General features: G+C 35.8%; 1 protein-coding gene across 1 annotated transcript in view; it reads right to left on the reverse strand.

The window, feature by feature from the left end:
• Positions 1-26,559, reverse strand: part of PCDH15 (protocadherin related 15) — a 1,286,954-nt gene that overhangs the window by 288,734 nt on the left and 971,661 nt on the right. Inside the window, exon 17 of the mRNA XM_043476181.1 lies at positions 15,678-15,810. Coding sequence (XP_043332116.1) covers positions 15,678-15,810 — 133 coding nt within the window. The remainder of the gene's footprint in view (positions 1-15,677; positions 15,811-26,559) is intronic.

A 26,559-nucleotide genomic window follows, 5' to 3' on the forward strand; every position in this document is an offset into this window, starting at 1 on the left:
TTGCTTGAGAGCAGGAACTGAAGCTTTCAGTTCAGGACAGCAGTGTTTCCAAAAATGTATGTGCACTCTTGGGATTAAATTATTGGTCCTTTAACAAAGTAACAGTGTTAATGAATATATTTCAATATGACTTAATCTTCACATTTTTAAGTCGAGTTTTATCATTTATGATTCTGATAAAAATTTCCTTTTTGAGATAAGTTCATTTATGTAAAAAAGTCAGTTTATTTGATTTTAAAAAATTAAATAATATGACAAATTATATGCAATATAGCATATCTGAAACTTAAAAATGCCCCTAATCTAGAATGATACTCTGAGCATGATCATACCTTAAGAGTGTTCACCCTGTCCACCTATTGTACTATATTTAGCTACTTCAATCACTCTCCCTCTTTCCTATATGATTATTAATACTTTCTCCTCAGGTCTCCAACTTATCCTACCACATCTTTATTCTCATCTGATGACCCTGATTATAGTTTCACTGAGAAAATTGAAGAAATTTTCTGCAAATTCTTCTAATTTCATATATGTACACTATATATATGCATATATTTATATATATGTTTCATATTTATCATCTTGTAACCACACACTATATCTTTCCTCCTATTACTGAAAATGTTCTATTTGATCAGGTTTCCCTAGTGGCTCAGTGGTAAGGAATCTGCCTGCCAATGCAGGAGATGCGGGATCAATCCCTGGGTCAAGACCATCCCCTAGAGAAGGAAATGGCAACCCAATCCAGCATTATTGCCCAGTAACGGAGGGATCCAACCATGGACAGAGGAGCCTGGCAGGCTACAGTTCCATGGGGTCACAAAGATTTGGACATGATTGAGCGATTAACTCTTTCACACTATTTCCCTAAAACCACTTCAATTATACCTTTAACCTTCCCTCAATTACTGCACTGAAAATGCTCTTTTCAACATCACCAAATAAATTCATTATCAATAAATTCACAATCCTTGATTTGCTTGTTTCTTAGTTTTGTTTACTTATTTTTCATTTTATCTGGCAGTAGCATTAGACACAACTGATTTCTCACTTCTTGATACACTTTTTCCCCTTAATTCCCAGGCACATGTTCCTCTGGATCTCCATTCTTGGTTCTCTTATCCTCAGCAACTTAAAATTAATCTTTGAATGTCTTATACATTCACTCCCTTAAGAACCTCATGTAATCTCAAAGTTCAACATGGTATTTAAAAAGCTCAAGACTTCAAATGTATATTTGTAGTCCATATCTTTTCTCTAAAATCACACCCAATTGCCTACTCAATAGCTTTAATTAGATGCCAAAGACATTTCAAATTTAACATGACCAAACTTCTTGGACATTCTTTTGATTCTGGTTAATGGAAAATCAACCCTTCTATTAATAGTTCCTCACGCTATATATTAACATCCATTGTTAAGTCTTCTTTCTACATCCAGTCACCAATGAATCCGGTAGTTTCTACCAGACAAAATATAACAAGGTTGAAAGCTCATTTCACTATTTCCAGAAATAACACATATATGTGTACCATGTCTGTAGTTTATGTGTGAATATATAAACATACACATACACACATTTCTGCTTCAATTATATATGACCATGATATGATGCCCCTGGTGGCTCAGACGGTAAAGCATCTGCCTACAATGAGGGAGACCGGGGTTCAATCCCTGAGTCGGGAAGATCTCCTGGAGAAGGAAATGGCAACCCACTCCAGTATTCTTGCCTGGAAAATCCCTTGGACGGTGGAACCTGGTAGGCTACAGTCCACGGGGTCGCAAAGAGTTGGACCGACTGAGCGACTTCACTTTCACTTTCTCTTTTCGTGATATGATGGAAAAAAACATCAAGACACAGATCAGTTAAAATGAGTTATATGATGAGGAAGTGCCAAAGAGCTAATTGGGGTAAAGAAAACAGAGACCGAGAAATAAAGCCAAGATAGAAAAAAATTTTTTTAAAAAAGCTGCATAAAAAGAAACCAATATAATGTGTAGATATGATTGCACTTATGAATATATGCATATTAATTATATAAATCAATCAAAACAAAGAAAAAGGAAGCATAAACATCTTGGGCTTTTCCACTTGCTATTTTTATCACATATTTTTACTCACAAAGGTGACCTCTGATTTAAAATCACCCAGCACGTGCTGTTTAAGTTAGGGGAATTATAGTGGCAATCAAATTTTGCTGGTCTGTCTAACTATTTGGTTATCAAAATTAAAACTGAACTACTTTTATATTGTATTGGATAGGTGGTAGGGAATAAGGCTGTTTCAAAGCTAATTTTTATTGTTAAATCATTCTGCCTTTATCTTTGAATGATGTTTCTTTTTTAATTAATTAATTATGTTTTGACTGTGCTGGGTCTTTGTTTCTGCATAGACTTTTCTCTAGTTGCAGCAAGCAGGGGCAACTCTCTAGTTGCAGTGTGTGGGTTTCTCCTTGTGGTGGCCTCTCTTGTTGTGGAGCACAGGCTCTAGGGCTTGGACTTCAGTAGTTGTGGCATACAGGCTCAATAGTTGCAGTGGACAGTCTTAGATGCTCTGTGGCATATGGGATCTTCCCAGATCCGGGATCGAATCTGTGCATTGATAGGTGGATTCTTTACCACTGAGTCACCAGGGAAGCCCTGAAAGACATTTCTTAATGTGAACTTTTTTAAACTTTTTTTTTCTCTTCTTCTTTTGTATGTGTGAGGCAGGTGTGTGAGTGGAGAACATAGAAAAATGTAAACTGTTTTTCTTTATTTTTTTTAAACTGTTATGGGATTTTGTGAATCCATGTGAAATAGAAAGTATTCAAAACTAGAACAAAAGATATTGAATTCTTCAGTTTTCTTAGGTAACTATTCTAATGCAAATGTTCCTTTTTTTTTTAACCTAAAATAAATTATTCTCTTAGCTCCAAATCAACCAGTTCCTGGTAGTTAAGCATAGAATCACCATCAATACTTCTCAACATGAATCGGGTCTCCTGTTGTTCCTTCTAGAAGACATGCAACAAACTCTGAGGTTTATTTAAGAAACAGCACAGTGAATCATTTATTGCCAAGCTACTAAAGGTAGTACTGATTACTGCTATTAAAATACCAGTAGCTTTCAAATATTTGCCCAAACCAGTATTCCACATTCATTCCCAGATTTCAAAGTAGTCTTTTTTTAAATTTAACTTTTAGAAAGAGCAGATTGGTTACTTCTGGTTAATTAAAAGGAAAAATAAGAAGCCAACAAACAAACAAACAAAACCCTGCTTTATCAAGCAGGTTTAGAAATTGAAAACTTTTCTTTGGATCATACAATAGTCTTCTGGCATGAAGTAAATGAAAATCACTTTCTACTATAGCCTTAAACTATTGTTAAAAAGTTGTCTATAAAAACAAGTTGATAAATATAGGTCTTCACCATTTCCACAAATTCAATTAAAAGAGACCAGTTGACTATTATCTAGATAGTCCTCCATGGCTTTAAGAAGAGACATGATAGAAATAAGTGTAAAGATTAGAAATACAGTTGTAAATAGGGACTAAATGTCAACTTGAAATGTCTCTTGACCAGACCTGGCTTTATAACTACCACAAAATGGCTTTACAATTGTCCATAAAATTCCATTAAAGATAAAGATCTCATATTCCACCTTATTGCTCTCGTGACCATATTCCTTTAAGTAAGGGTTTCTCAGTTTCAACACTACTAAGATCTTAGGCTGGTTAATTCTGCATTACTCTACCACTCACATCTTAGTTTAGAAAATCACAGCAGTAAACCATTTGTAAAGGCATAAAATTATTGGAACCACCTCCCTCCCCAAAAAAAAATCTCTAGAGGAAATGCTAAAATGAATCTTCTTGAAATTTGTCTAAATATATGCAAGCAGTTTTTTAAAAAAATATGTTTTAATATTTTTGGAATTTCTAGGGGATGTGTATGTACTACATTTCATCACGTCATCCTCTTTTCTTTCAGAAGACTCTATCCATTTGTTTATTTCCCTTTAATTCATCTTAAGACTGTACTACCCCAAGTCTTCATTTCAGATTTAATCAAGAATAAAATGATTTTTCTGTCACCTCTTTGTCCTAATAACAGACTATTTGAAAATAAAGTCTATACAGAGGTAACCAACAGAAAGAGGGGCAAAAATACTGATGACATTTGTCTGAAACCTTGGTTCAGGCCTTCCTTGAAATCAGATCCACCTGGCATTCAACAGATCTTTATGGATCGCATAGTATATATTCCAAGCACTGTTCTAGCTACTGAGGATACAGTAGTGAGTAAAATAGAGTCTGTCATTGTGAACCTAATGTAACATTTGACACAGTAACAAAATAAATGAGTGCACATAGGGCAAAAGCAAGCAGGGTAAAGTTGGTATGAAGCGCAGGAAGATAGTTATTTTTATTTTCTATAATTAGATCAAGGAAGACCATTTTGCTAAGGAAGAAGCAAGCAGAAACATACAGGAAGGGGAAAAATGTGAATGTCTGAGATAAGAGAACTTCAGACAATAGAAATGTTAAGTGAATGGACCCTGAGGCAGGAGTCAGGCTGTGTGCAAGGAGGTCATGGGCCAGATTAGAATTGCTGAGATGATGAGAAGTAGGAGTTCAGGTCATGCAGGTGTCACAGGGACATTGTCTTTTATTCTGGGTGACCTGGGAATCCACTGGAGGATGTTCACAAAGAGGTGAAGCTATTTTATGTAATTTTTCAAACAATTACTCTGTCTTTTGCATGAGTAATAGACCAAAGAGGAGTGAAATCAAAGTCCAAAAAAAATCTGCTGCAATAATCTGGGCAGAAGTTGTTAGTGACTAGTATCAGGAAGAAAGTAGTAAGAGTAGTAAGAAATAGTGAAACTCTGGAGATATTTTAGTATTGACTGGAAATAAGAGACGGATATGGAAAAGAAAAGTCAGAGATGATTTGAAGGGTTTTGACCTGAGGTTTTGGACAACTGAGGTTGCAGTTTACTAAGAAGGGAAAAAATGAAAGAGGATCAATTATTACCTTGGAATTAGGGAGAGTAAGTACCAGGTGTTAAGTATAGAATGCATTAATTTTGAGATGCTGTGATAGCAGTATGATACGCCTCCCAACTTTCCATTCAAAGAAAATATTCCACTATATGTTGGAAATGTTGCCTACTGAGAGGCTTTAGCTATTGGTCCTATTCAGAGAATGCCTTTTTTTCTTTATTTTTAATTAAAGTGTATGTGATTTACAATGCTGTGTTAATTTCTGCTGACAGCAAAATGATTGTTACACACACACATACACATGAAAAAAATATGTAAATACATATATATATCTGTATATATATATATATATGATTTCCCTTGTGGTTCAGTGGTAAGAAATCTTCCAGCTAATATAGGAGATGTGGGTTTGATCCCTGGAGAGATCCCCTGGAGAACCCACTCCCAGTACTCTTGCCTGGGAAATACTATGGATAGAGGAGCCTGGTGGGCTACAGTTCATGGGGTCACAAAACAGTTGAACATGACATAGTAACTAAACAATAACAACAGAAAAAGTGTATATACATATATGTGTGTCTTTTTTTGTATTATTTTCCAAGAATGTCTTTTCTGAAGAAAGCTTCCTTGCCAAGGTCAAGTTGCTTTTTGAGGCAAACTGCATCTGACTTACTCACGCAAGTACATAAAAGACCTACTTTAATGTAAAGGACTATCTCAGTTCTAGAGCTTTGCAGGCGGTCAGTTATTGGGACTTCATTGAAGCTCAAAATCTCCCTAAACTTGTCTGCTTTCTTTCTCCCCTTTCCAAAGGAATTGATTACAAAACAATTACTAATAAACATCTTACAAGGGAAACTTTATCTCTAAGTCTGCTTCTCTGGTAACTCAGCCTAAGACAGATGCTTGTCTAATACCCTATATATATATATATATATGTATATATATATATATATATGTATATATATATATATTGACCTCACAGTTGGATATGTGTCTAGAGTTTTAGAGCAGTGAGCTAAACTGGAGATATGAGTTAGAATTTATGAGCATATAACAATTTAAACCCATTAGAACACATGAGATCATCTTAGATATGTCTATAAATAGAAAAAGAAGAGTGAAAGGCTTGAGCCTTCATGCATGCCATCTTTTAAGAGTCAGGGAAATGAAGAGGAACCATTAAAATAGACTGGGATGCAGCAGTCAGGAAAGTTGAGGGAAAATCCCAGGAGACTGGTATAATCGAAATCAAAATAAGTTTTTACATAATAAAGGAAATATTAATTCTATCACATTTTACTGATGGATAGAGTAAGATGATTTACATGAGGCTAAGTTATTCTTTGGGAAGAGGAAGATACATATACATATTCTGTGAATACAGAATACATAAAGAAATACATTTTCCTCACTTTTGGCAGCTTTGCATGCCTAGAGATGAAAAATCATCCCTAGATAATAAACATACCATAGTGTCAAGAACAGCAAACTTTTTTTTTGAAACTTAGACATATCAGAACATCTGCTTTAAAGGAGAAAAATTTGCACTACAAATTATATTTAATTATTGCAAAAGCTGATTGCTTGGCATTGAGACATCTCTCTCTCTAAAATATATATCTTACCATCTTCTAACTATCTATGTATCTTCAGTATAAAATATAAATTATACTTGAAATCAGGTAATCAATATCAGTGTTCAGTGTATTTAAACTTCTGTGACACTCTTCTTTTGAGATAATGTTAATGGTGAAAGAGTTATCTGAAATCCATTAATATTAGGAGGAAAGATGAAACAATGTATTTTCTACTATATGAAGTAAAAATATAGAGGAAAATGAATGATTTTTATTCCTCACACTTAGCAAAATCAGAACAACCTACTAAATAGAATGTCTTTCAATACAATCTACAATGTCAATCTATATACTAACATGTTAATGTTTAAAAAAAAGCTTCTTTGATGACAGAAGAGCAAATCTGCAGATAACATATCCAAAATGATCCCCATAACATAAATGAAACTGCATAGAGTCTATGATTCACACACATTTGGCTGTAAAACATTCATGAATCATAAAACCCTGCATCATCTTCAGGGGAAAATATATCCTATTTTATAAAAAATATTCATCAATAAAAGGAAAAAAAAGAAAAAACTCTTAAAACTTCTAGAACAGCTCAAAGATATCAGAAAAACAAATAAATACTTCTCATATGATGGATTAATTAATATGAATAATAATATGAAAATTAATATGAAAAATAGTGATATTAACATGATGTATTAATGTAGTCATTGTGGTGTTTATTTGCTAAATCATGTCTGATTCTTTGCAACCCCATGTACTATAGACTTCCAGGCTCCTCTGTCCATGGAATTTCCCAGGCAAGAATACTGGAGTGGTTTCCACTTCCTTCTCCAGGGGATCTTCCTGACTCAGGGATTGAACTCCATCTCTCCTGCACTGGTAGGTGGATCCTTTACCACTGAGCCACCAGGGAAGCCCTACTGTATGATGGCTTGCATTTCATTCATATTGTTCCAGAAATGGATCAATTCTACAGTGAGATTAAGGCAGGGGGAGTTTTCCTTCAGGATGAAAAATACTAATTCTTCGAGGCACAGAGTTAAAGTTCTACAGCTTTCTGAAACTATTTTAAAAGAGAGTAAAATGAAAAAAAGATGTCAAGTAAATAAATGCATGCCACAAGCTGTCCAAAGCACCATCTTATGCTTATAACCAAGCAGTTTTATTAGTAAAATGTATATATATATTTTTTCTCAGATGATCAGAGATGTCAGGATCTTGTTTCTAATGTACTTCACACCACTTTCTAGTTTTTTTCCTGCTAAGCATGTCTGAGCTGTTTTACCTGCTTTACAGTCTTCAGGAAAGAGAAGTCAGGGGTTAAAAACAATGGCTCAACCTGCCAGAGGCCATCAGAGATCACTGATAAGTAGAACCAGAAGTTTAAAGCAGTGGCTAAATTAAGTTTTCCTAGTGTCAATAGACATTACATATTTTCCTTCACTTTTGTAAAGAATCAAGAAGCGACTGCAAGAAAGTAAAATTGAGGCTGATCAAGCACACCTTAGAACAAAAAGAGTGATTAGCCTTGTGAGGAGATTTACTCTGCTCTTAAGGGGATGGTTTGCAAGTCTGAGTACAACTGAAAGAAATAAATGAACTTCAGTCTCTAGGAAAGGCAGAGTAGAATAATGAATAATAGCACACAGCCTTTAGATCAGAAGAGATGGAATGCCCACTCTGCAACAGGGTTGTGTTTGACATTGGAAATGTCATTGCTTTGCTGAGACTATAAAAGATGAGGAAGCTTTCAAGTGATTGGTGTAGTTCCTGCCTGATAATAGCATTCAATTAAAATTAGATGTTGATGCTATTACTATTAATGTTGATCTCTTAACCACATATCTCTTGGGCTTTCTAAGTGTCACTTTGTTCTCTAAAACACAAGTGATCATTCTTTCTCAATGGAAGAACAAACAAAATAATAAAGTAATTGAATATATTCTTTGGATTACATCTGTTGCCAAGGCTGTTTCCCTACAACCCCCTTGAATGGAAACCAATTTCTCTTATCTAAGTTTCAGGAGGAAGCTGCAAAGAGAAAAGCCAGAACTGTTCAGAATCAGTTAGCCCCAAAACGTAGGAAGGCTCACCTTCAGTAGACTTTGAGTCTCATTATATGCTCACATAATACATTAGTGTGGTAAATGACACTCCCATTAGCACCAGGACAGTTGTCAATTGCCATGACAAATGGAAAAGCCATACAAGGGCTGAAAAGGATTATTGCCTCAGTTCCAGGTCCAAACCACACTCCTGTTCTTGGATAAATTGAGAATATTCCTCCCACTCTTTCCAGTCCCCTCCCTTTCATCTTGACCCTTCAATATATATGGTGGCTCTGCTCAAATTGGCTTGAGAAGCTGATTTAAAAACTAATTTCCCCTTCTCCATTCTTTGGCCATTGAAAAACTTGTGATGTTCCAATTTCAGCTTTGTTTTCTTTATTGGTTATGTCAATTTAATTGGAAAAATAATCTCCTTGGCCAAGACAAGGGGTCTAAGCTGGGCTAAGACCCCAGCATGGATCCAGAAGACAAGTTTGGTAACATATACATTCCTGCACATTTGATATTTCACTTTTCTATCCGTTATTCCAAGTGCCCAGTACCATCTTATTCACCTTTAAAGTCTTAAATCTAGTTAACTAAAAAACAAAAAAAAAGCAGTGTTCATTCTTCTGGAGATTAGGAATAAAAATGAACTACTTTTTTCTTTTTTTTCATTTTAGGCACTGATCTATGCAATCAACACGTTTATATGCTGTCTCATTTAATCTCTGCTTCGCTATCCAAAAGACGACAATTTCCCTCCTGTTTCCCAAGCTCTTAAAATTCTGTCTTTTGATTATACCAAAGGATAAGTTAATCCTTATTTTATGATGCCTTTGAACTGTGGTGCTGGAGAAGACTCCTGAGAGTCACTTGGACAGCAAGGAGATCAAACCAGTCGATCTTAAGGGAAATCAACCCTGAATACTCATTGGAAGGACTGATGCTGAAACTGAAACTCCAGTATTTTGGTCATCTGATATAAACAGTTGACTCAATGGAAAAGTCCCTGATGCTGGGAAAGGTTGAGGGTAGAAGGAGAAGAGGGCATCAGAGGATGAGATGGCTGGACGGCATCACCAATACAATGAACGTGAACTTGGGCAAACTCCAGGAAATCGTAAGGGGCAGGCAGGCCTGGAGTGCTGCAGTCCATGGGGTTGTAAAGAGTTGGACACAACTGGGTGACTGAACAACAACAGCAATGTATTGACCTAATACATACATATATATGAACTATACTTTAATAACTAATGTGGCTCCTGTTTTCAACTAGCTAATGTGAGACTCAGAACAGATAACAGAGAATTTTGACATAGCTTAATTAAATGATTCCTTATTTCAATTTAATATACTTAATGTTAAGAGTGCAAAATATTTTTTACTTCTTTTTTATTTTTTAGATATTCATATTTACTTTATTTAAACATATTGGACTTTTTGCTACTTTGCTTGCCTGTTTCATTTGTTTATAATGGTACTCGATCGTATATTATAAGGGTCAGAACCCTTTTTTCCCCCTTAAAAAGTAATTAAAATATTTATAAGGCTACCTGTGACTTCTTTGTATATTTTTTTTTGTTTTCTAATTTCATTTTTGTTTATATTTTCTGAAAAAAACTTTTAAAATATAAAAACCATTTTCAGTTTACCAGCCATATAGGCTACTTTGCCCAGAGGCTGTTTTGTCAGTCTGTGCTCCATTATATCTGTTATTTATTTTTTTAAAAAATCAGCACTGACACTGGCATCACTTCAAGTCACTTATTTTTCTACCACCATTCATTTTCAGAAGTAAGTCCACGTGTAAATAAGAGAATTAGTAGCAAAAAAAAAAAAAAAGATGACAGGGATAAAGATATTTTAAATCAATGAACAATTGTCAGCACTTATTTTCCTCTAATTTCAAAACTTCACCCTTACAGGGACACATTGTGCAGAGAGGGTTATATCTTTACTGTGTTTCCCATATATGCGTTTGCTATCTATTTTGCAAAGGGCAGTTGAACTTTCCTTAAGGATATCCTTACCAACAATAGGTAAATGGATCATTTGATACAAAATTTGTTCATAACTGACATTTGTTCTCTACAGGCAGGTGTAAACTTACTGCTGATAATGGATATTTTGATTATTGTAGAAGCATGAAAGGAACTGAGTTTTCCATCTTGAATAACACATGTTAGAAACAATGTCAAGGCCTTGAGAATAATATACTTTATCACTTTCAGTTCAGTTCATTTCAGTCACTCAGTCGTGTCCGACTCTTTGTGACCCCATGAATCGCAGCACGCTAGGCCTCCCTGTCCATCACCAACTCCCGGAGTTTACTCAAACTCATGTTCATCAAGTCGGTGATGCCATCCAGCCATCTCATCCTCTGTCATCCCCTTCTCCTCCTGCCCCCAATCCCTCCCAGCATCAGGGTCTTTTCCAATGAGTCAGCTCTTCGCATGAGGTGGCCAAAGTACTGGAGTTTCAGCTTCAGCATCACTCCTTCCAATGAACACCCAAGACTGATCTCCTTTAGGATGGACTGGTTGGATCTCCTTGCAGTCCAAGGGACTCTCAAGAGTCTTCTCCAACACCACAGTTCAAAAGCATCAAGTTTTCGGTGCTCAGCTTTCTTCACAGTCCAACTCTCACATCTATACATGACCACTGGAAAAACCACAGCCATCTTCCAACAACAAGAGAAGACTCTACACATGACATCACCAGATGGTCAACACCAAAATCAGATTGACTATATTCTTTGCAGCCAAAGATGGAGAAGCTCTATACTGTCAGCAAAAATAAGACCGGGAGCTGACTGTGGCTCAGATCATGAACTCCTTTTGCCAAATTCAGACTTAAACTGAAGAAAATAGGGATAACCACTAGACCATTCAGGTATGACCTAAATCAAATCCCTGATGACTATACAGTGGAAGTGAGAAATAGATTTAAGGGACTAGATCTGACAGAGTGCCTGATGAACTATGGACGGAGGTTCATGACATTGTACAGGAGACAGGAATCAAGACCATCCCCAAGAAAAAGAAATGCAAAAAAGCAAAATGGCTGTCTGAGGAGGCCTTACAAATAGCTGTGAAAAGAAGGGAAGCAAAAAGCAAAGGAGAAAAGGAAAGATATACCCATTTGAATGCAGAGTTTGCTCAAACTCATGTCCATTGAGTCAGTGATGCCATCCAGTCACCTCAGCCTCTGTCATCCCCTACTCCTTCTGCCTGCAGTCTTTCCCAGCATCAGAGTCTTTTCAAATGAGTCGGCTCTTCTCATCAGCTGGCCAAAGTATTGGAGTTTCAGCTTCAGCATCCAACGAATGTTCAGGGTTGATATCCTTTAGGATTGACTGGTTTGATCTCCTTGCAGTCCAAGGGACTCTCAAGAATCTTCTCCAGCACCACAATTCAAAGGTATCGATTCTTTAGTTCTCAGACTTTATAGTCGAGCTCTCACATCTGTACATGATTATTGGAAGCAGTCATGCCTCACTAAGTCCCACATAAGTGTTATTATATAGCTATTATTATTAAATGAGTATGAGGATGATGGCGATGGTACAAGGAGAATCCATGTGTAAGAAAGGATTATACTAGTGGTAACAGGGATGTGTCAAACAGTCAATGAGAATGTGAGCCATAAATTATAAGGGTAATTTGAAAGCAAAAAAATGCTTTTACATGTATTAAAAAAAGCTGAGACCTATTGTATTTGAGTATAATATAGAGTCACATTTGGAAGCATGGCTCTCATCTTTAAAGTGATGGAAGTAGATCAAAATTTCAGAGAGACAAAGATGCAGAAAGCTGCTAAAGTCAACACATTTTAGTGATCTGAATCTTGAGAAATTTGCTCCAAATCCAGTGGTGTGTAAGCAAAAGTTGAACAACTTATCTGGACTGGAGGGTACTGATTCATTGCATTTGCTAATTTTGATGGCATAAAAACACCCACCATGGCCCATTTCAAGTTAGCGATGTGACATAACCAAACACAAAATCAGGGAGAGAGGCACACAGCCTGCTTTCAGGATCCCAGTGTATGCTCTTGCACCAGCACACCAGTCTCACAGGCTTCACTGGTAGTTCAGAATTACAAAGAAGGAACATGCTTTAGATCAAGATCCGGCCAATTCTGGAAGAAGAAGTCCCACCTAATACTAATGCTGATCAGCACAACAAGTTTGAAAAATAAAAGCTCCCGGTAACATTTTCCTCCACGAAATGCCATCAAAACAGCAGCTAGGCAAAATATTGGTATTTTGAGGAAAATCACAACCTCCCAAACAACTTTTAGAAAGAATGAAAGGAAAATACTTACAAGAGGAAAGGAAAGGGGCTGGGGAGGGAAACAAAGATTGTTGTCTGAAAAGAAACCACTTTGATCTCAGTCAAAACAGATTATTTTGAAGTCAGTCTCCTATTATCTTTTAAAATATATTTCCCCATAAATCCTGCCTTTCTAAATTGAGCTGTGAGTCAGCAGTGGGCAGTGCTGTGGGTGAAAAAGACAAGAATGTATCCAGAAGTACCTCTAATACATTCTTTTATTAGAAGTCTTTGCGAGAGTAATTTGACAGAGCTTTTCAACTTTTAGGTCACTAGTTTAAATTCAATCTCAGTTGATCATGAGCAAAAGTGTATGGTTGGTGGCTTATGAAAAATGCCTTGATGGTGTCACCCCAGTTCTTTCTAATAGAGACTGCCACTGCAATTGGCATCCTTTCTTTCACTTCTACCAGAAGTACAAAGGGTGAATAGAAATGTCACTTCAAGTATTTTCTCAGCTTTTGTACTAGAGAAATTTGAGATATGAAAAAGGCCAACTCCTTTTCATCTTTAACTCACAGGTAGAATTATTCTCCTGTACTATGGTTCCCAGATATTTCTGGGATTTGAAATGAAACTGGAGCCATTTTAGAAGTAAAATTATATCTAACTTACAAAAAGTTAAATTATACAAAGGCACATTCTTAAGAAATATTTAAATGTTAAACATGTACAATTTCTTGGCCTGAACTTACAAATCTAAGATTTATTTTTCTTTAGTTTTTGTTTAAACAAGATAAATTCCCATGATAGGTAAACAAAAATTTTCATTATTCTATAAATGTAACTATTTAATATTTGGTTTTCCATATTTTATCATTTACATGACTCAACTAAATGTTTTATTTTTCCTAAAGAAACTACAGGATTTTTTTTTTCTTTTGTCATTGTTGTTCAGTTACTCAGTCATGTCCGACTCTTTGCGATCCCATGGACTATACAGCAAACCAGGCTTCCTTGTCCCTCATTATCTCCCAGAGTGTGCTCAAATTCATGTCCATTGAGTCAGTGATGCCATCCAACCATCTCATCCTCTGCCGCCCGCTTCTCCTCCTGCCCTCAATCTTTCCCAGCATCAAGGTCTTTTTCAGTGACTTGGCTCTTTGTATCAGGTGGCCCAAGTATTGTAGCTTCAGCTTCATCATCAGTCCTTCCAATGAATATTCAGAGTTGATTTCCTTTAGGATTGACTGGTTTGATCTCCTTGCAGTCCAAGGGACTCAGGCAAGAATACTAGAGTGGAGAGACTTTTCATTCTCCAGGGGATCTTCTAGGACCAGGGATCGAATCTGGTTCTCCTGCATTGCAGGCAGATTCTCTATTGTTTGAGCCACAAAGGAAGTCTATTTTATCCATTAAAATCCCCCAAATTTCCTTATTACTAATATACCTACTTTCATATAATTTTATTTCCTTATGTTTTAGTAGTAAATGAACAACAAAAGTAAAGTCTCTCTAGTTACCTAGAGAAAAAGCAACAAATAGAGACAAGAGCAGAGGTAAAAAGAAGTATCTGGTAATGCCAGCCAAAATTTTAGCAGTCTCAGAAAATGAGTGGGATATAACAGAATGAGCCTTGTTTTGGAAATGTTCATAATTTCATCAACTGATGTAGGCCCCATTTACTTTCTATAAGATTAATTTCCCACATTTAGATAATGAGGTTGATATGTTTCATTATTTTTAGCATTCCTTCTAGTGTAAACATTCTATGGAACCTTTACTTTTATATCATCAGGGTTTGAGAGAGAGGGTGTTTGTATTCAAACAGGATTGCAAGATGCCTCATGTCGTCTCATTTGATGACAAATATCAATGCTGGGATTTTCCTAAATTATCACATTTGAAAAAACAACAACAACAACAAACCTCTCCTAACCTTCAAGGCCAGCTTCCTGAATTCTCATGTCAGCAACTCCTGCTATTCCCATATAACACCAGGAGATGATAAATTCTCTGTCCTCTGAACATCCATAGATAAAATAATGTCATGTACTTATGATTTTTATAGCAAGTGACAGTTATCATCAACACCACAAGTAGCCCAACTCGAAACTGTAAGTTCAGTTGAAAATATAGCATTTTCTGGACTGCTATATGCTTTAGCTAGGAATATATAAATTGTGAAAATCAAGCTATCATTCTGCAAGTAACTCATATGCCCAAATATCAAGAGTTGCGAATGGAAATATAACCTAAATCTACCCCCTTCATCTAAACAAATAGACTGAGGCACAGCAATTACAAGGTTTTCCCATGGTCACAAAATAAAATTGTCAGCCTCTGAATTAGAATGCCTACCATCAGTTGGTGAATCTAAAGTCATTTTCTATACTGAACACTGCAGCAAAAATAAATCCTGTCGGGGCAAAGGAATCCTAGACAGAACACAAGAGTCAGCTGCAAACTCTTTGGATGCAAAGTACAAGATATTCAAGTGCATGCTTCCAATCCTTTCATTCTCCCTTGTAATGATTGCAGCTAATCCCTGCCAGCTAACATGAGTGCTTCAATAGTGGCAATCAATAGAATAGATTTGTTGTGGAAACCCTCCATCCATATTATCCCTGCTTTCCTTTCCAGATGGAATTGCCATTCATCAGAGTGTAAGTGACATGTGAGGCTTTCTCCCCTCTTGCATGGATATGAACCCATTAGCCTTCAAGGTTGTTGCTAGAATTTTATATGTAAACTAAGGAGCATACCTGTAGATTTAATAAAACCGCACCAATCCTCATGGCCTCGCTGATTTCAAGGCTATACATCAGCTGTGGGAAGCGAGGAGGGCTTTGATTATTTGGAGGAAGCACTTCAATGTACACAGTACAGATGGAATGCCTGCAGAGAAAGAGAAGCGACCAAGATGGGTAAAAATCTGCATCACATTTAATGACAGGCTGCATTTGATATTCTGTTGTTGGGTTTACAGGAGAGAGAAATTCTGAATTTTTATGGGAAATAATAAAGCAATCCAGAATAAAAGGGTGGAAAAACAAAAGCTACCACCAAAAAATGATGTTTTTATGAAATTATCTTAGCGAAAGGAAAAGAAGAAAGTCTCAGGTACAGATTTTTCCTACTTAGATTAATAGTGTGAATTAAGTAGAAATAGCTGTGCAAATAGAGGTAATGAATTAAATTGCCTTGACTTTTGACTTTATTGTGTAATGCTTCTCTAGTAGCAAAACAAAACTCTGTAAATATTTGGTAATAAGAGCTGTCCTTGGGGATTTCTTCCTATTAAACCAGGAGAGGGAGTATTGATTAAAATAACACAGAAAACAAAATATGGGTTGTGTTTTATTAGCTTTTTTGCTGACATCAATGGCTTAATGAAATGCATGTCAAGAGTCAGGGTCATAAAGTAAGAGTTGTGTAAAATAGTTGCAAACAATACCAAATCTGTTTTTAAGTCTTTTTTAAAGAGTATAATATAAAAATTTGGAAGTCAGATTTAACCGAAGCCTTAGATTGATGGGCATTTGTTTTTTTCTTTTTTTTTGGGCATTTGTTTTTGAGGGGCAAAATGTATTCTACTATTAGAAGGACAAAATCATTAGCATTGATATAATCACCTTTATTGATATACCTAAACTCTGAAATTTCCTTAAGTAGCAAAACCCGAAGAAACAAGATATTCAAGACTGGTACAGAAGAAACATTGGCTAGAATATATTAATGAGACCTGGGGTTTACAAAGTTAGTATTCCATCTTGAAGAACATACCACCACTGCCTGAGTTGTATGCTTTAACTTATTTTAACAAAATCATGCCTTTTTATTCAAAACACATTTCTTATAATTTCTATTTGGGGGCTAGAATTTTTTTTTAAATAGCCCAAAGTTCTTTACATTAAGTGCATCAGTTAAAGACATGTTACTGAACACATTTTTCTGAGATTATTATTCTATATATGTTTACTTTGAAAATCTCTTAAGAGAAATACAGATCATAGGCACTGAAAATGCTTTCTTTAGCTTATCACCTTATAATATGCCTTAGTCCAAATTGTTTCTGACAATATTCTCAGTAGAATAGATATCTATAGAATACTAAGCACCTCTAAAAGTTTGCAGTGACTTAAAAATATTTCATACTTAAATTTACCACAATATTATTCTAAAGCAATCTCAATCTAAATTAAAATCTCTTAGACATCATAATTAGTTAATGCATCTGCATTATTTCTTGTTCTGATATTATCTCATTATTAAAATTCACCAATAAAATTAATCAAAATATAATTGCTTTTCTTTTCAATTTTTTTTTTTACAACTCGTGTTTTAAGGGTAAGATGTTTAAAGTAGGTTAAAATGGATGATGAAATGTTGCTTATAAACTTAGAAGTATCAAGTTTACCCTTATCAGTACTGTAACGGCAGGCTTCCCTGGTGGCTCAGTGGTATGGAACCCACCCGCCATGCAGGAGACACAAATTCGATCCCTGAGTCGGGAGGATTCCCTAGAGAAGGAAATGGTAATCCATGCCAGTATTCTTGCCTGGGCAATTCCATGGAGAGAGGAGCCTGGCAGGTTATATATAGCCCACGGGATTGCAAAGAGTCAGACATGACTTAGAAACTAAACAGCAACACTGATGGCTAGATGAAAAGGAGCCCCACTTTTCATATTGTGGGAATAAAGTAATTGTCACTATGGGTGGGCATATTAGTCTCCCAGGGGATGATCTCGTTCCAACAGCCATCCCAAGATAAACATTACTGCTAATATTACCCTTCATCATTCTTTTTTTTTTCTTTAGTGTTTGTTACATATAAAGTGATTCACACATTTTACTATCTTTTCCTTTTTGCTGCCAGCACATCCTCTGTGCATAATAAGTCCAATAACATTTACCCTACACCATATTGATAATAATCCTAGCTGAGCAATGTTGAGCACTGGATTTTTAACCACACATTCCTGGGTTAAAATTTTGATGCTATCAGATGTGATCATAGGCAACTGACTTTCTTCAGTTTCACTATCTTCATCTGATAACTAAATATAATAATAACATTAAGATTAGCATAAGGATTAAATATGTGTGTGGGTGTGTGTGTGTGTATACGTGTATGGGTATGTGCAAATGTGTATGTATGTATGTATGTATAAATATATGAAGTCAAGTGAAAGTGTTAGTCGCTCATGTGTGTCTGACTCTGGGATCTCATGGACATAGCCCATCAGGTTCTTCTCTCCATTGAATTCTTCAGGCAAGAACACTGTAGTGGGTAGCCAATCCTTTTTCCATGGGATCTCCAAGACCAAGGGATCAAACCCAGGTCTCCAGCATCACAGGGAGATTCTTTACCATCTGATCCTCCAGGGAAGTACATACTGAAAAACATACATATATCAGTTATTATTGATAACTATTCAAAATAAGGTTTCTTATTCTATTCTTTGGAATGGAATTAATAAGCTTGCATTTATCTTATTCACATCTCTTTAAATATTTTAGACATTTTAATTGCATTTTTTCACTTTTCTAAGCTAAAATCTACAGGCACAGTATCCTCTCTTCCTTCCCCAGACTGGACTATGGTGGTGTTAGGGTTTGGACATACTGGATCCTAATCTTTTGGTGTGGGACTGGAAATCTACATTTTCCATGAATATACAAGGTTTTTCTTACACAAATTTGATCTAGAAGACACGGTCCCAGAAGTTCATGGGGATTTGCCTGCTTTTTAAGTTAGGAGTCCAGGGGATTCCTCTACAAGCTGACCTAAAACTCTCCTTAATAACCCTGGAGGCAAGAGAGTCCCTCACTTTTTTGACCTAGAAAACATCTGTACCCTAAATTCAAAGTTTCCTTTAAAAAATCTAGAACCTTCCTGTTTTTTTATATTCATTAGAGCTTCAAATTACTGGTGTGGAATACTTTATAAAAGTTTCACCTGAACATGGGTCTCTTTCTGCTCTTAAAAGTATAATTTATACTAAACTTATTGTACTTTGCATATTTCCTTATTCTTCCCCCTTTGACTAAACTGTTTACATCCACAACACTACAGTAATGACTTCTAATTCATAAGAAGCCTGTGTATTTGGCACAGAGAAAAAAATTAATTGCAAAACAAAAAAGACTCTATTTCTCAAGGCAGGAGACAGTGAACACCAAGGTCCAACATGACTGTCTCCTTCATCTGCACTTACTCCTTGCTTCTTTTGTTCCTCTCCAGTGATTCAAGTGCTAGAATTGCTAATCATTCCCAACGCCTTCCCCTCACACACACACTTGGATTTTAGAGTTATTTGAATACGATCATATTTCAAGGTCTTAAGTTCTTCATCTTTAACATCCTGGCACCTCCCTACAATAAGTTGAAATAAGCGCCGACATTCTTGCTGGTTATGGCCTTCTAAAACACTATCCTCCTTTTAGCCCTGATGTCAGCCGAGTGTCAGAGTTAGCTTTCTAAAATTGAATCCCGATAGTAATAACAATAAAATATATCATTAATGCTGTCCCAGTTCAGTTCAGTCCAGTTCAGTCGCTCAGTTGTGTCTGACTCTTTGTGACCCCATGAATCACAGCACGCCAGGCCTCCCTGTCCATCACAAACTCCTGGAGTTTACTCAAACTCATGTCCATCGAGTCGGTGATGCCATCCAGCCATCTCATCCTCTGTTGTCCCCTTCTCCTCCTGCTCCCAATCCCCTCCAGCATCGGGGTCTTTTCCAATAAGTCAGCTCTTCACATGAGGTGGCCAAAGTATTGGAGTTTCAGCTTCAGCATCAGTCCTTCCAATGAACACCCAGGACTCAACTCCTTTAGGATGGACTAGTTGGATCTCCTTGCAGTCCAAGGGACTCTCAAGAGTCTTCTCCAACACCACAGTTCAAAAGCATCCATTCTTCGGTGCTCAGCTTTCTTCACAGTCAACTCTCACATTCATCCATGACCACTGGGAGAACCACAGCCTTGGCTAGATCGACCTTTGTTGGCAAAGTAATGTCTCTGCTTTTTAATATGCTATCTAGGTTGGTCATAACTTTCCTTCCAAGGAGTAAGCGTCTTTTAATTTCATGACTGCAGTCACCATCTGCAGTGATTTTGGAGCCCAGAAAAATAGTCAGCCACTGTTTCCACTGTTTCCCCATCTATTTCCCATGAAGTGATGGGCCCAGATGCAATGATCTTAGTTTTCTGAATGTTGTGTTTTAAGCCAACTTTTTCACTCTCCTCTTTCACTTTCATCAAGAGGCTCTTTAGTTCCTCTTCACTTTCTGCCATAAGGATAGTGTCATCTGCATATCTGAGGTTATTTATATTTCTCCTGGCAATCTTGATTCCAGCTTGTGCTTCTTCCAGCCCAGTGTTTCTCATGATATAAAGATTAGTAATTCAATATCATTAATTAAGCATATAACAAAACAAGACAATCACAAGGTAAATAATAACATTCTACATGAACACTTTGTATTACATTTTACAGCTAGTCTTAAATGCATAAAACTGAGAATCTATATGATATAAATTTTATTTTTATAGTATAGTCAGTATAATGTAGATAAATCTATAAACATAAAAATCATAAAGTTTTTATTTCTCATTTAGTAATGAGTTCAAAGTAGAACAAGAAAGGTGATGTAACTTCTCAGATAATCATATGATTTTAAAAGACCCTGGAAACCATCTAGTTTAACTCTCATTTTATGAAAGGATATTAGAAACTCAGAAAGATTAAGTAATAGAGTCAAGATTGTGAAGATAATTAGCAACAGAAGACAAACTCAAAGGCAAAACTTATGAATTTAAAATTTGCCTGCCTTTTCTCCCCACATTCTACAAGAACAAAACTGGGAAGTAAACTGAAGACTTTTTAATTATCTGATGTGTGTGTATATGTTTCTCTGTGAGAGCATAAAACATCTGTGGTTTGCAAGGAAGGATACTTTCTTACAGAAAATCACAGATTTCAAGTATTTGGATCAGACTATAATATCACAATCAATTTTAATTGTTATATTATGAATGAAACTTCACCATAGTACTTTGTTTTTAAGAACAAAATAAAATATGAATAAAAAGAGGTTGTGAAGAGAGGCCTAAGAAGCTTTAACTTCAGAAATGGTATAATTTTTAAGAAGATAAAAAGCAAAATTTTTTGGATATGACAATAGTACTCAGTGGTACTGAGATAATGTTCTTGACATTTAGAAGACTGCACAGTCTGTATAGTAATTTTGTTTTAAATGTGTCAACACATGCTGCATGGTATTTATTTGCAACTCTATATTTCTACCTTGTTTCTAAGAGGATCATCAAAATAAAAGCTTATCTTTTTTTTTTTCCTTTGTCTTTACCAATAGCACACTAAAAAAGCTGTATTTACATTTCAGTGTTCATAGATTCTGCTTTATTGTTTTGGAAATACATACAGGGATCCATATGAGTAACACTTCCAGATTTAAAACTAACATAAGACTTCAGAGAAATTTTTCAGGGAAAGTTACAGGGACAAGATGCATGTAGGTGTAAAAACCACAGGGCATTACAGACAAGGAAAAACACATGTGCAAATTCAGAGACCAATAAATAAGAAAATAATACCTTTTGTACAATTAAAGAAAAAGGTATAATTATGACAATGGTAGGAATTAAGACTAGAGAGATGAGCAAGAGTCATAGCATTCAGGTACTCGTGTGCTCTACTTACTGATTTAAACTTCAGCTTAACAACAATGGGGATTGGTTTATAAATTTTAACAACTCCCACAGCAGACAATACTTTGCTGGGTCTCTGTATCTTTGCTGTTATTGTATCTTCTGCTAGGGTACCTCATTTTCCTTCCTGTCCAAGTTAACCTGCACTTGTAATTATACTACGCTATATCCAGATTTACCTGTGCCTCTATATGAATGCTGTGAGGGCAAAAAAACTCATCTTGTCTTATATTTCTAGTGCTTCCCAAGAGGACAGGAATTGTGGAAACTCAGTAAAATTTTGCTAAAATGAATACTTCCATAATTTTTTATTATTAATGTTAAATATGTCATGTGAAGTTATTTTAAAATATATATGTTCACAGTTGAAAAATAATTTTATGTGAGAATGGGTGATTTAATATTGTGTTAATTAGATACAACCTTGAATTCAGTGAAAATAGATTATCAAAAAAGTATGCCATGCCAGGCATCAGTTGTTTAATCATGATTTGTTTATATTTGGGGGAAAGGACTCAATTTTATCTTTACATTTTGATAAATACTTAATAGTAGTACTTCAACTCCTATTAAGATTAAATATTTACTTAATTTAATGCAGTTACATATGAGAAGACTTAAAGACAAAAAATAAATACTATCTAACATACCTTACTGCTTTTTAAAAATGTTTTGTTTTAATCCTCTTCTGTTTATCAACGACTAAAAAAAAAAAAGATTCCCCCAAACAAAACCACTATAGACTATGGTTACTTTTACTCTCTTAATTCTTTGGCTAGTTTAATCAATTAGAATAACAAGTATATAAACAGTTAATTCTTCTGCTAGTTAATTCATAAATCCTCATTTTGAGAGTCAGTGTTATTGACATTTAGAATTGAGGTTGCTTATTAGAAAAGAATAAGACAGAAAATCATCATTGCTCTAAGTGTGATCATTTAATTAGGTTTACATGTCACTGTTGTCATCTGGGTCAGCTTGTAAAATATGTCACAATCTATATTTTTATGTTCATAATTTTCTAAGGGCATCTTTTTCTGAAAGAAATACTGAAAGCAAAGCCTCACAACTCTTTGGTTCAATCATCAACACAATTTGAAAGACTAATTTTCCTCCAGAAAATAGAAAGTGTCATTATTCTAGGGAAACATGACATTATTGTGGCAGGTAGGATGGAGGTATATAGATTTTATTTGCTGCAGGTCCCACTTGATATTTAATCAACCATCTTAAGGTGGTCTTTTAGCACCCAAACCATTGTCTATAAAGAAAGCAGTGAGACTAAGTCAAAGAAATGCCTCATATCACTGAAAAGACCTGTATATTCAAATTCTGAAAATGCCACTTTGTTTCCAGGGGTAGAATACAATTTGACTTAAGTAAAAACCAGTTGGACTACAAATTCTTGTAAACAAAGGCTTATCAAGGCAAATCAGTGATATGACTTGCAAACTGGAACTTCAAAGCAAATTTAAAATCTCACTCATTAAATAATAAAGTTGTCTAAAATATATCACGCATACCAGACCACCTGACCTGCCTCTTGAGAAACCTGTATGCAGGTCAGGAAGTAATAGTTAGAACTGGACATGGAACAACAGATTGGTTCCAAATAGGAAAAGGAGTACGTCAAGGCTGTTTATTGTTACCCTGCTTATTTAACTTATATGCAGAGTACATCATGAGAAACGCTGGGCTGGAAGAAGCAAAGCTGGAATCAAGATTGCCGGGAGAAATATCAATAACCTCAGATATGCAGATGACACCACCCTTATGGCAGAATGTGAAGAAGAACTGAAAAGCCTCTTGATGAAAGTGAAAGAAAATGAAACAGTTGGCTTAAAGCTCAACATTCAGAAAACTAAGATCTTGGCATCTGGTTCCATCACTTCATGGCAGATAGATCGGGGAACAGTGGAAACAGTGGCTAACTTTATTTTTCTGGGCTCCAAAATCACTGCAGATGGTGACTGCAGTCATGAAATTAAAAGATGCTTACTCCTTGGAAGGAAAGTTATGACCAACCTAGACAGCATATTAAAAAGTAGAGACATTGCTTTGGCAACAAAAGTCCATCTAGTCAAGGCTATGGTTTTTCCAGTGGTCATGTATGGATGTGAGAGTTGGACTGTGAAGAAAGCTGAGCACCGAAAACTTGATGCTTTTGAACTCTGGTGCTGGAGAAGACTCTTGAGAGTCCCTTGGACTGCAAGGAGATTCAACCAGTCCATCCTAAAGGAGATGAGTCCTGGGTGTTCATTGGAAGGACTGATGCTGAAGCTGAAACTCCAATACTTTGGCCACCTGATACGAAGTGTTGACTCATTGGAAAAGACCCTCATGCTGGGAAAGATTGAGGGCAGGAGGAGAAGGGGACAACAGAGGATGAGATGGTTGGATGGCATCATCAACTCGATGGACACAAGTTTGGGTGGACTCCGGGAGTTGGTGTGGACAGGGAGGCCTGGCATGCTGTGGTTCATGGGATTGCAAAGAGTCAGACATGACTGAGTGACAGAACTGAACTGAACTGAATATATATGCACATATAGATTAGACATCTATTCAGCACAGCACTATTTCCAATGAAAATAATTTACAAAATAAATAGATGACTATTATCGGGATTTAGTAACAGTTTAAATAATAAAGACAATATATATTTATGTTTATAATTAGCATTAATATTATTACTATCTTATCATTTTTTTCCCCAGAATAATAACTACTAAGGGTTATGGATGTGGAACAGAATGAAGGGGAAGATTTTAGAATCTAAGAGTCCTGAGTTCAAGTTATGTTTCTACCTCTTGTTTACTATGGTTATCAACACTTTTTTTATGAAAGTGGGCAAGGGGTCATGTACCCAAATAAGTTATCCTTTTCAGTTTCTATTTTTGGTTTATAAAAATAAATAGAGCTATGCAAGAGTTACAATTTTGTTGTTAAGATTAAAAATTATATATAAAGGTCACTAGCATGATGTCTAGCCCTGGTACATTAATTAAATAGTATTAGTCATCTTCAACTTCCCTTCAGAATAACCTAGCATGAATGACACTATTATTTAAAATTCATTCAATCTCAGACTCTCATTTTGGATTCTGTAACTATTCACTGTAGAAATGAATTCTATTTGTTTCTACACAAGATATAGCCCTTGAATGTCTTCTCACATTCAGGCACATATATCCATTTTCTTTTTGAATATATTAACATATTTATTCCAAGTAAATCCAAGTAAATGTGTATGAAATTGAGCTCTTCCCTTTCACTCAGGTATGTGTGCCTTATTGACATTGCTACCAGTTGGTCAGCTTAGATAAAAACCTGGAGGGTCTTTCAATTTTTAATAATTCCTTCTCTCCATTTTTCCTTACTGATGGCCCAGTTCAAACCATCAGCAACGATTTTTTTTAGTGGAGGTGTTCTGCCTCACTTCTTTACCTACAGCTTTTGCTGTTTGTTGTTGTTGTTCAGTTGCTAAGGCAAATCTGACTCTTTCTGACTCCGTGGACTATATAGCCCACCAAGCTCCTCTTTCCATGGGATTCTCCAGGCAAGAATACTGGAGTGGGCTGCCATTCCCTTTTCCAGGGGACCTTTCTGACCTAAGGATCAAACACGAGGCTCCTACATTGGCAGGCAGATTCCTTACTATTCAGACATTGGGGAAGCCTGCCTCCAGTTTCATCATTCCTCAAATCTCTCTTCTGTAGGGGCACCAGAGAGATTTTCCTGAAACCAAACTATCTCAGATGAATTTCTGTTTTAAAGCCCTTCCATTTCTTCCACTGACTAGCTAACTCCAAGCTTCTTAAGAAACAAATTAAATTTTCCATGATATGACCCTTAACTACTGACCCTCCTTGAATCATAGTTAATATACCAATTCGCTGACTGACTTGCAATTATCCAAAATACCAAGTTATTTCAGACCTCTCCAGCTGTATAAATAATGTGATAGGCTTTATTATTATTATGTTTTTAATGTGGTCAACCTCTGCTCATTCTCCTAAACTCATTTTGTTTAGTAGATCTTCGAAATACTGCCCTGTTATGAAAAGTACCCTCATCAATGTCCCAGAAAGCTGAGAATTTCCCTCAATCTCAACTTCACCATGGCAAATTGACTTATTTATAGTTCTACTTTCTATAATTTACTGCAATTTTTCTTTTGAACTGCAAATGACAATTACTATGTTTATTCTCTTTGTATTTTCATAAATGGCAGTTATGCAATAAATGGTGTGTTGGACAGGGTAGAAAATCTTACTGTCACAGATGCCAATATATATTTTTTTAAATTTAATAGGGACTAAGAGAGAATTGGTGTATACTTTCTGGGAAGGCAGAATTTCAAATCTAACTCTTTGTTTGGGAAATGCTAAAAAAAATGAGTTTTGTATCATATCATCTCTTATTCTAATTCATCTATTTTAAAACCCAAAATGACATTTGTTAAAAATCTAGGAAAAGAAACAAAAAAGATGCTTGTTTAGAACTTAGGGCATTCAGAAATTGTTTTGACTTCTGGGGAAAAGAGAAAACCAAACCACAATGATTCTTATCCTTTTGAACTAGCTCTCTAGTAGAGAAGAAGCAAGGCAGACAAATGAAATTCATTCTCTAAACAAAAATGCATACAGCGCATTTCACGGTGACAACTTCAGTACATCAAATAATACCAGGAAAGGGGTATAAAAGCATTGAGAGCTTGTTGTAATTGCAAACAGGTTGTTAGAAAAGGATTCACAGACAAAGTGATGATTGAGTAATGACCTTGGAGGAATTAGGCCACAAAGAAATCGGAGAGTAAAACCACTGCAGGCTGAAGGGAGATGGAAGTCAAGTTCAAAGGTTTGCAAGTGGCTGCAAGCCTCACGGACAGAGAGGAGACCAGTGAGAT

This window comes from Cervus canadensis, chromosome 8 (assembly GCF_019320065.1).
Source record: "Cervus canadensis isolate Bull #8, Minnesota chromosome 8, ASM1932006v1, whole genome shotgun sequence".
In the NCBI taxonomy this organism is placed as follows: Eukaryota; Metazoa; Chordata; class Mammalia; order Artiodactyla; family Cervidae; genus Cervus; species Cervus canadensis.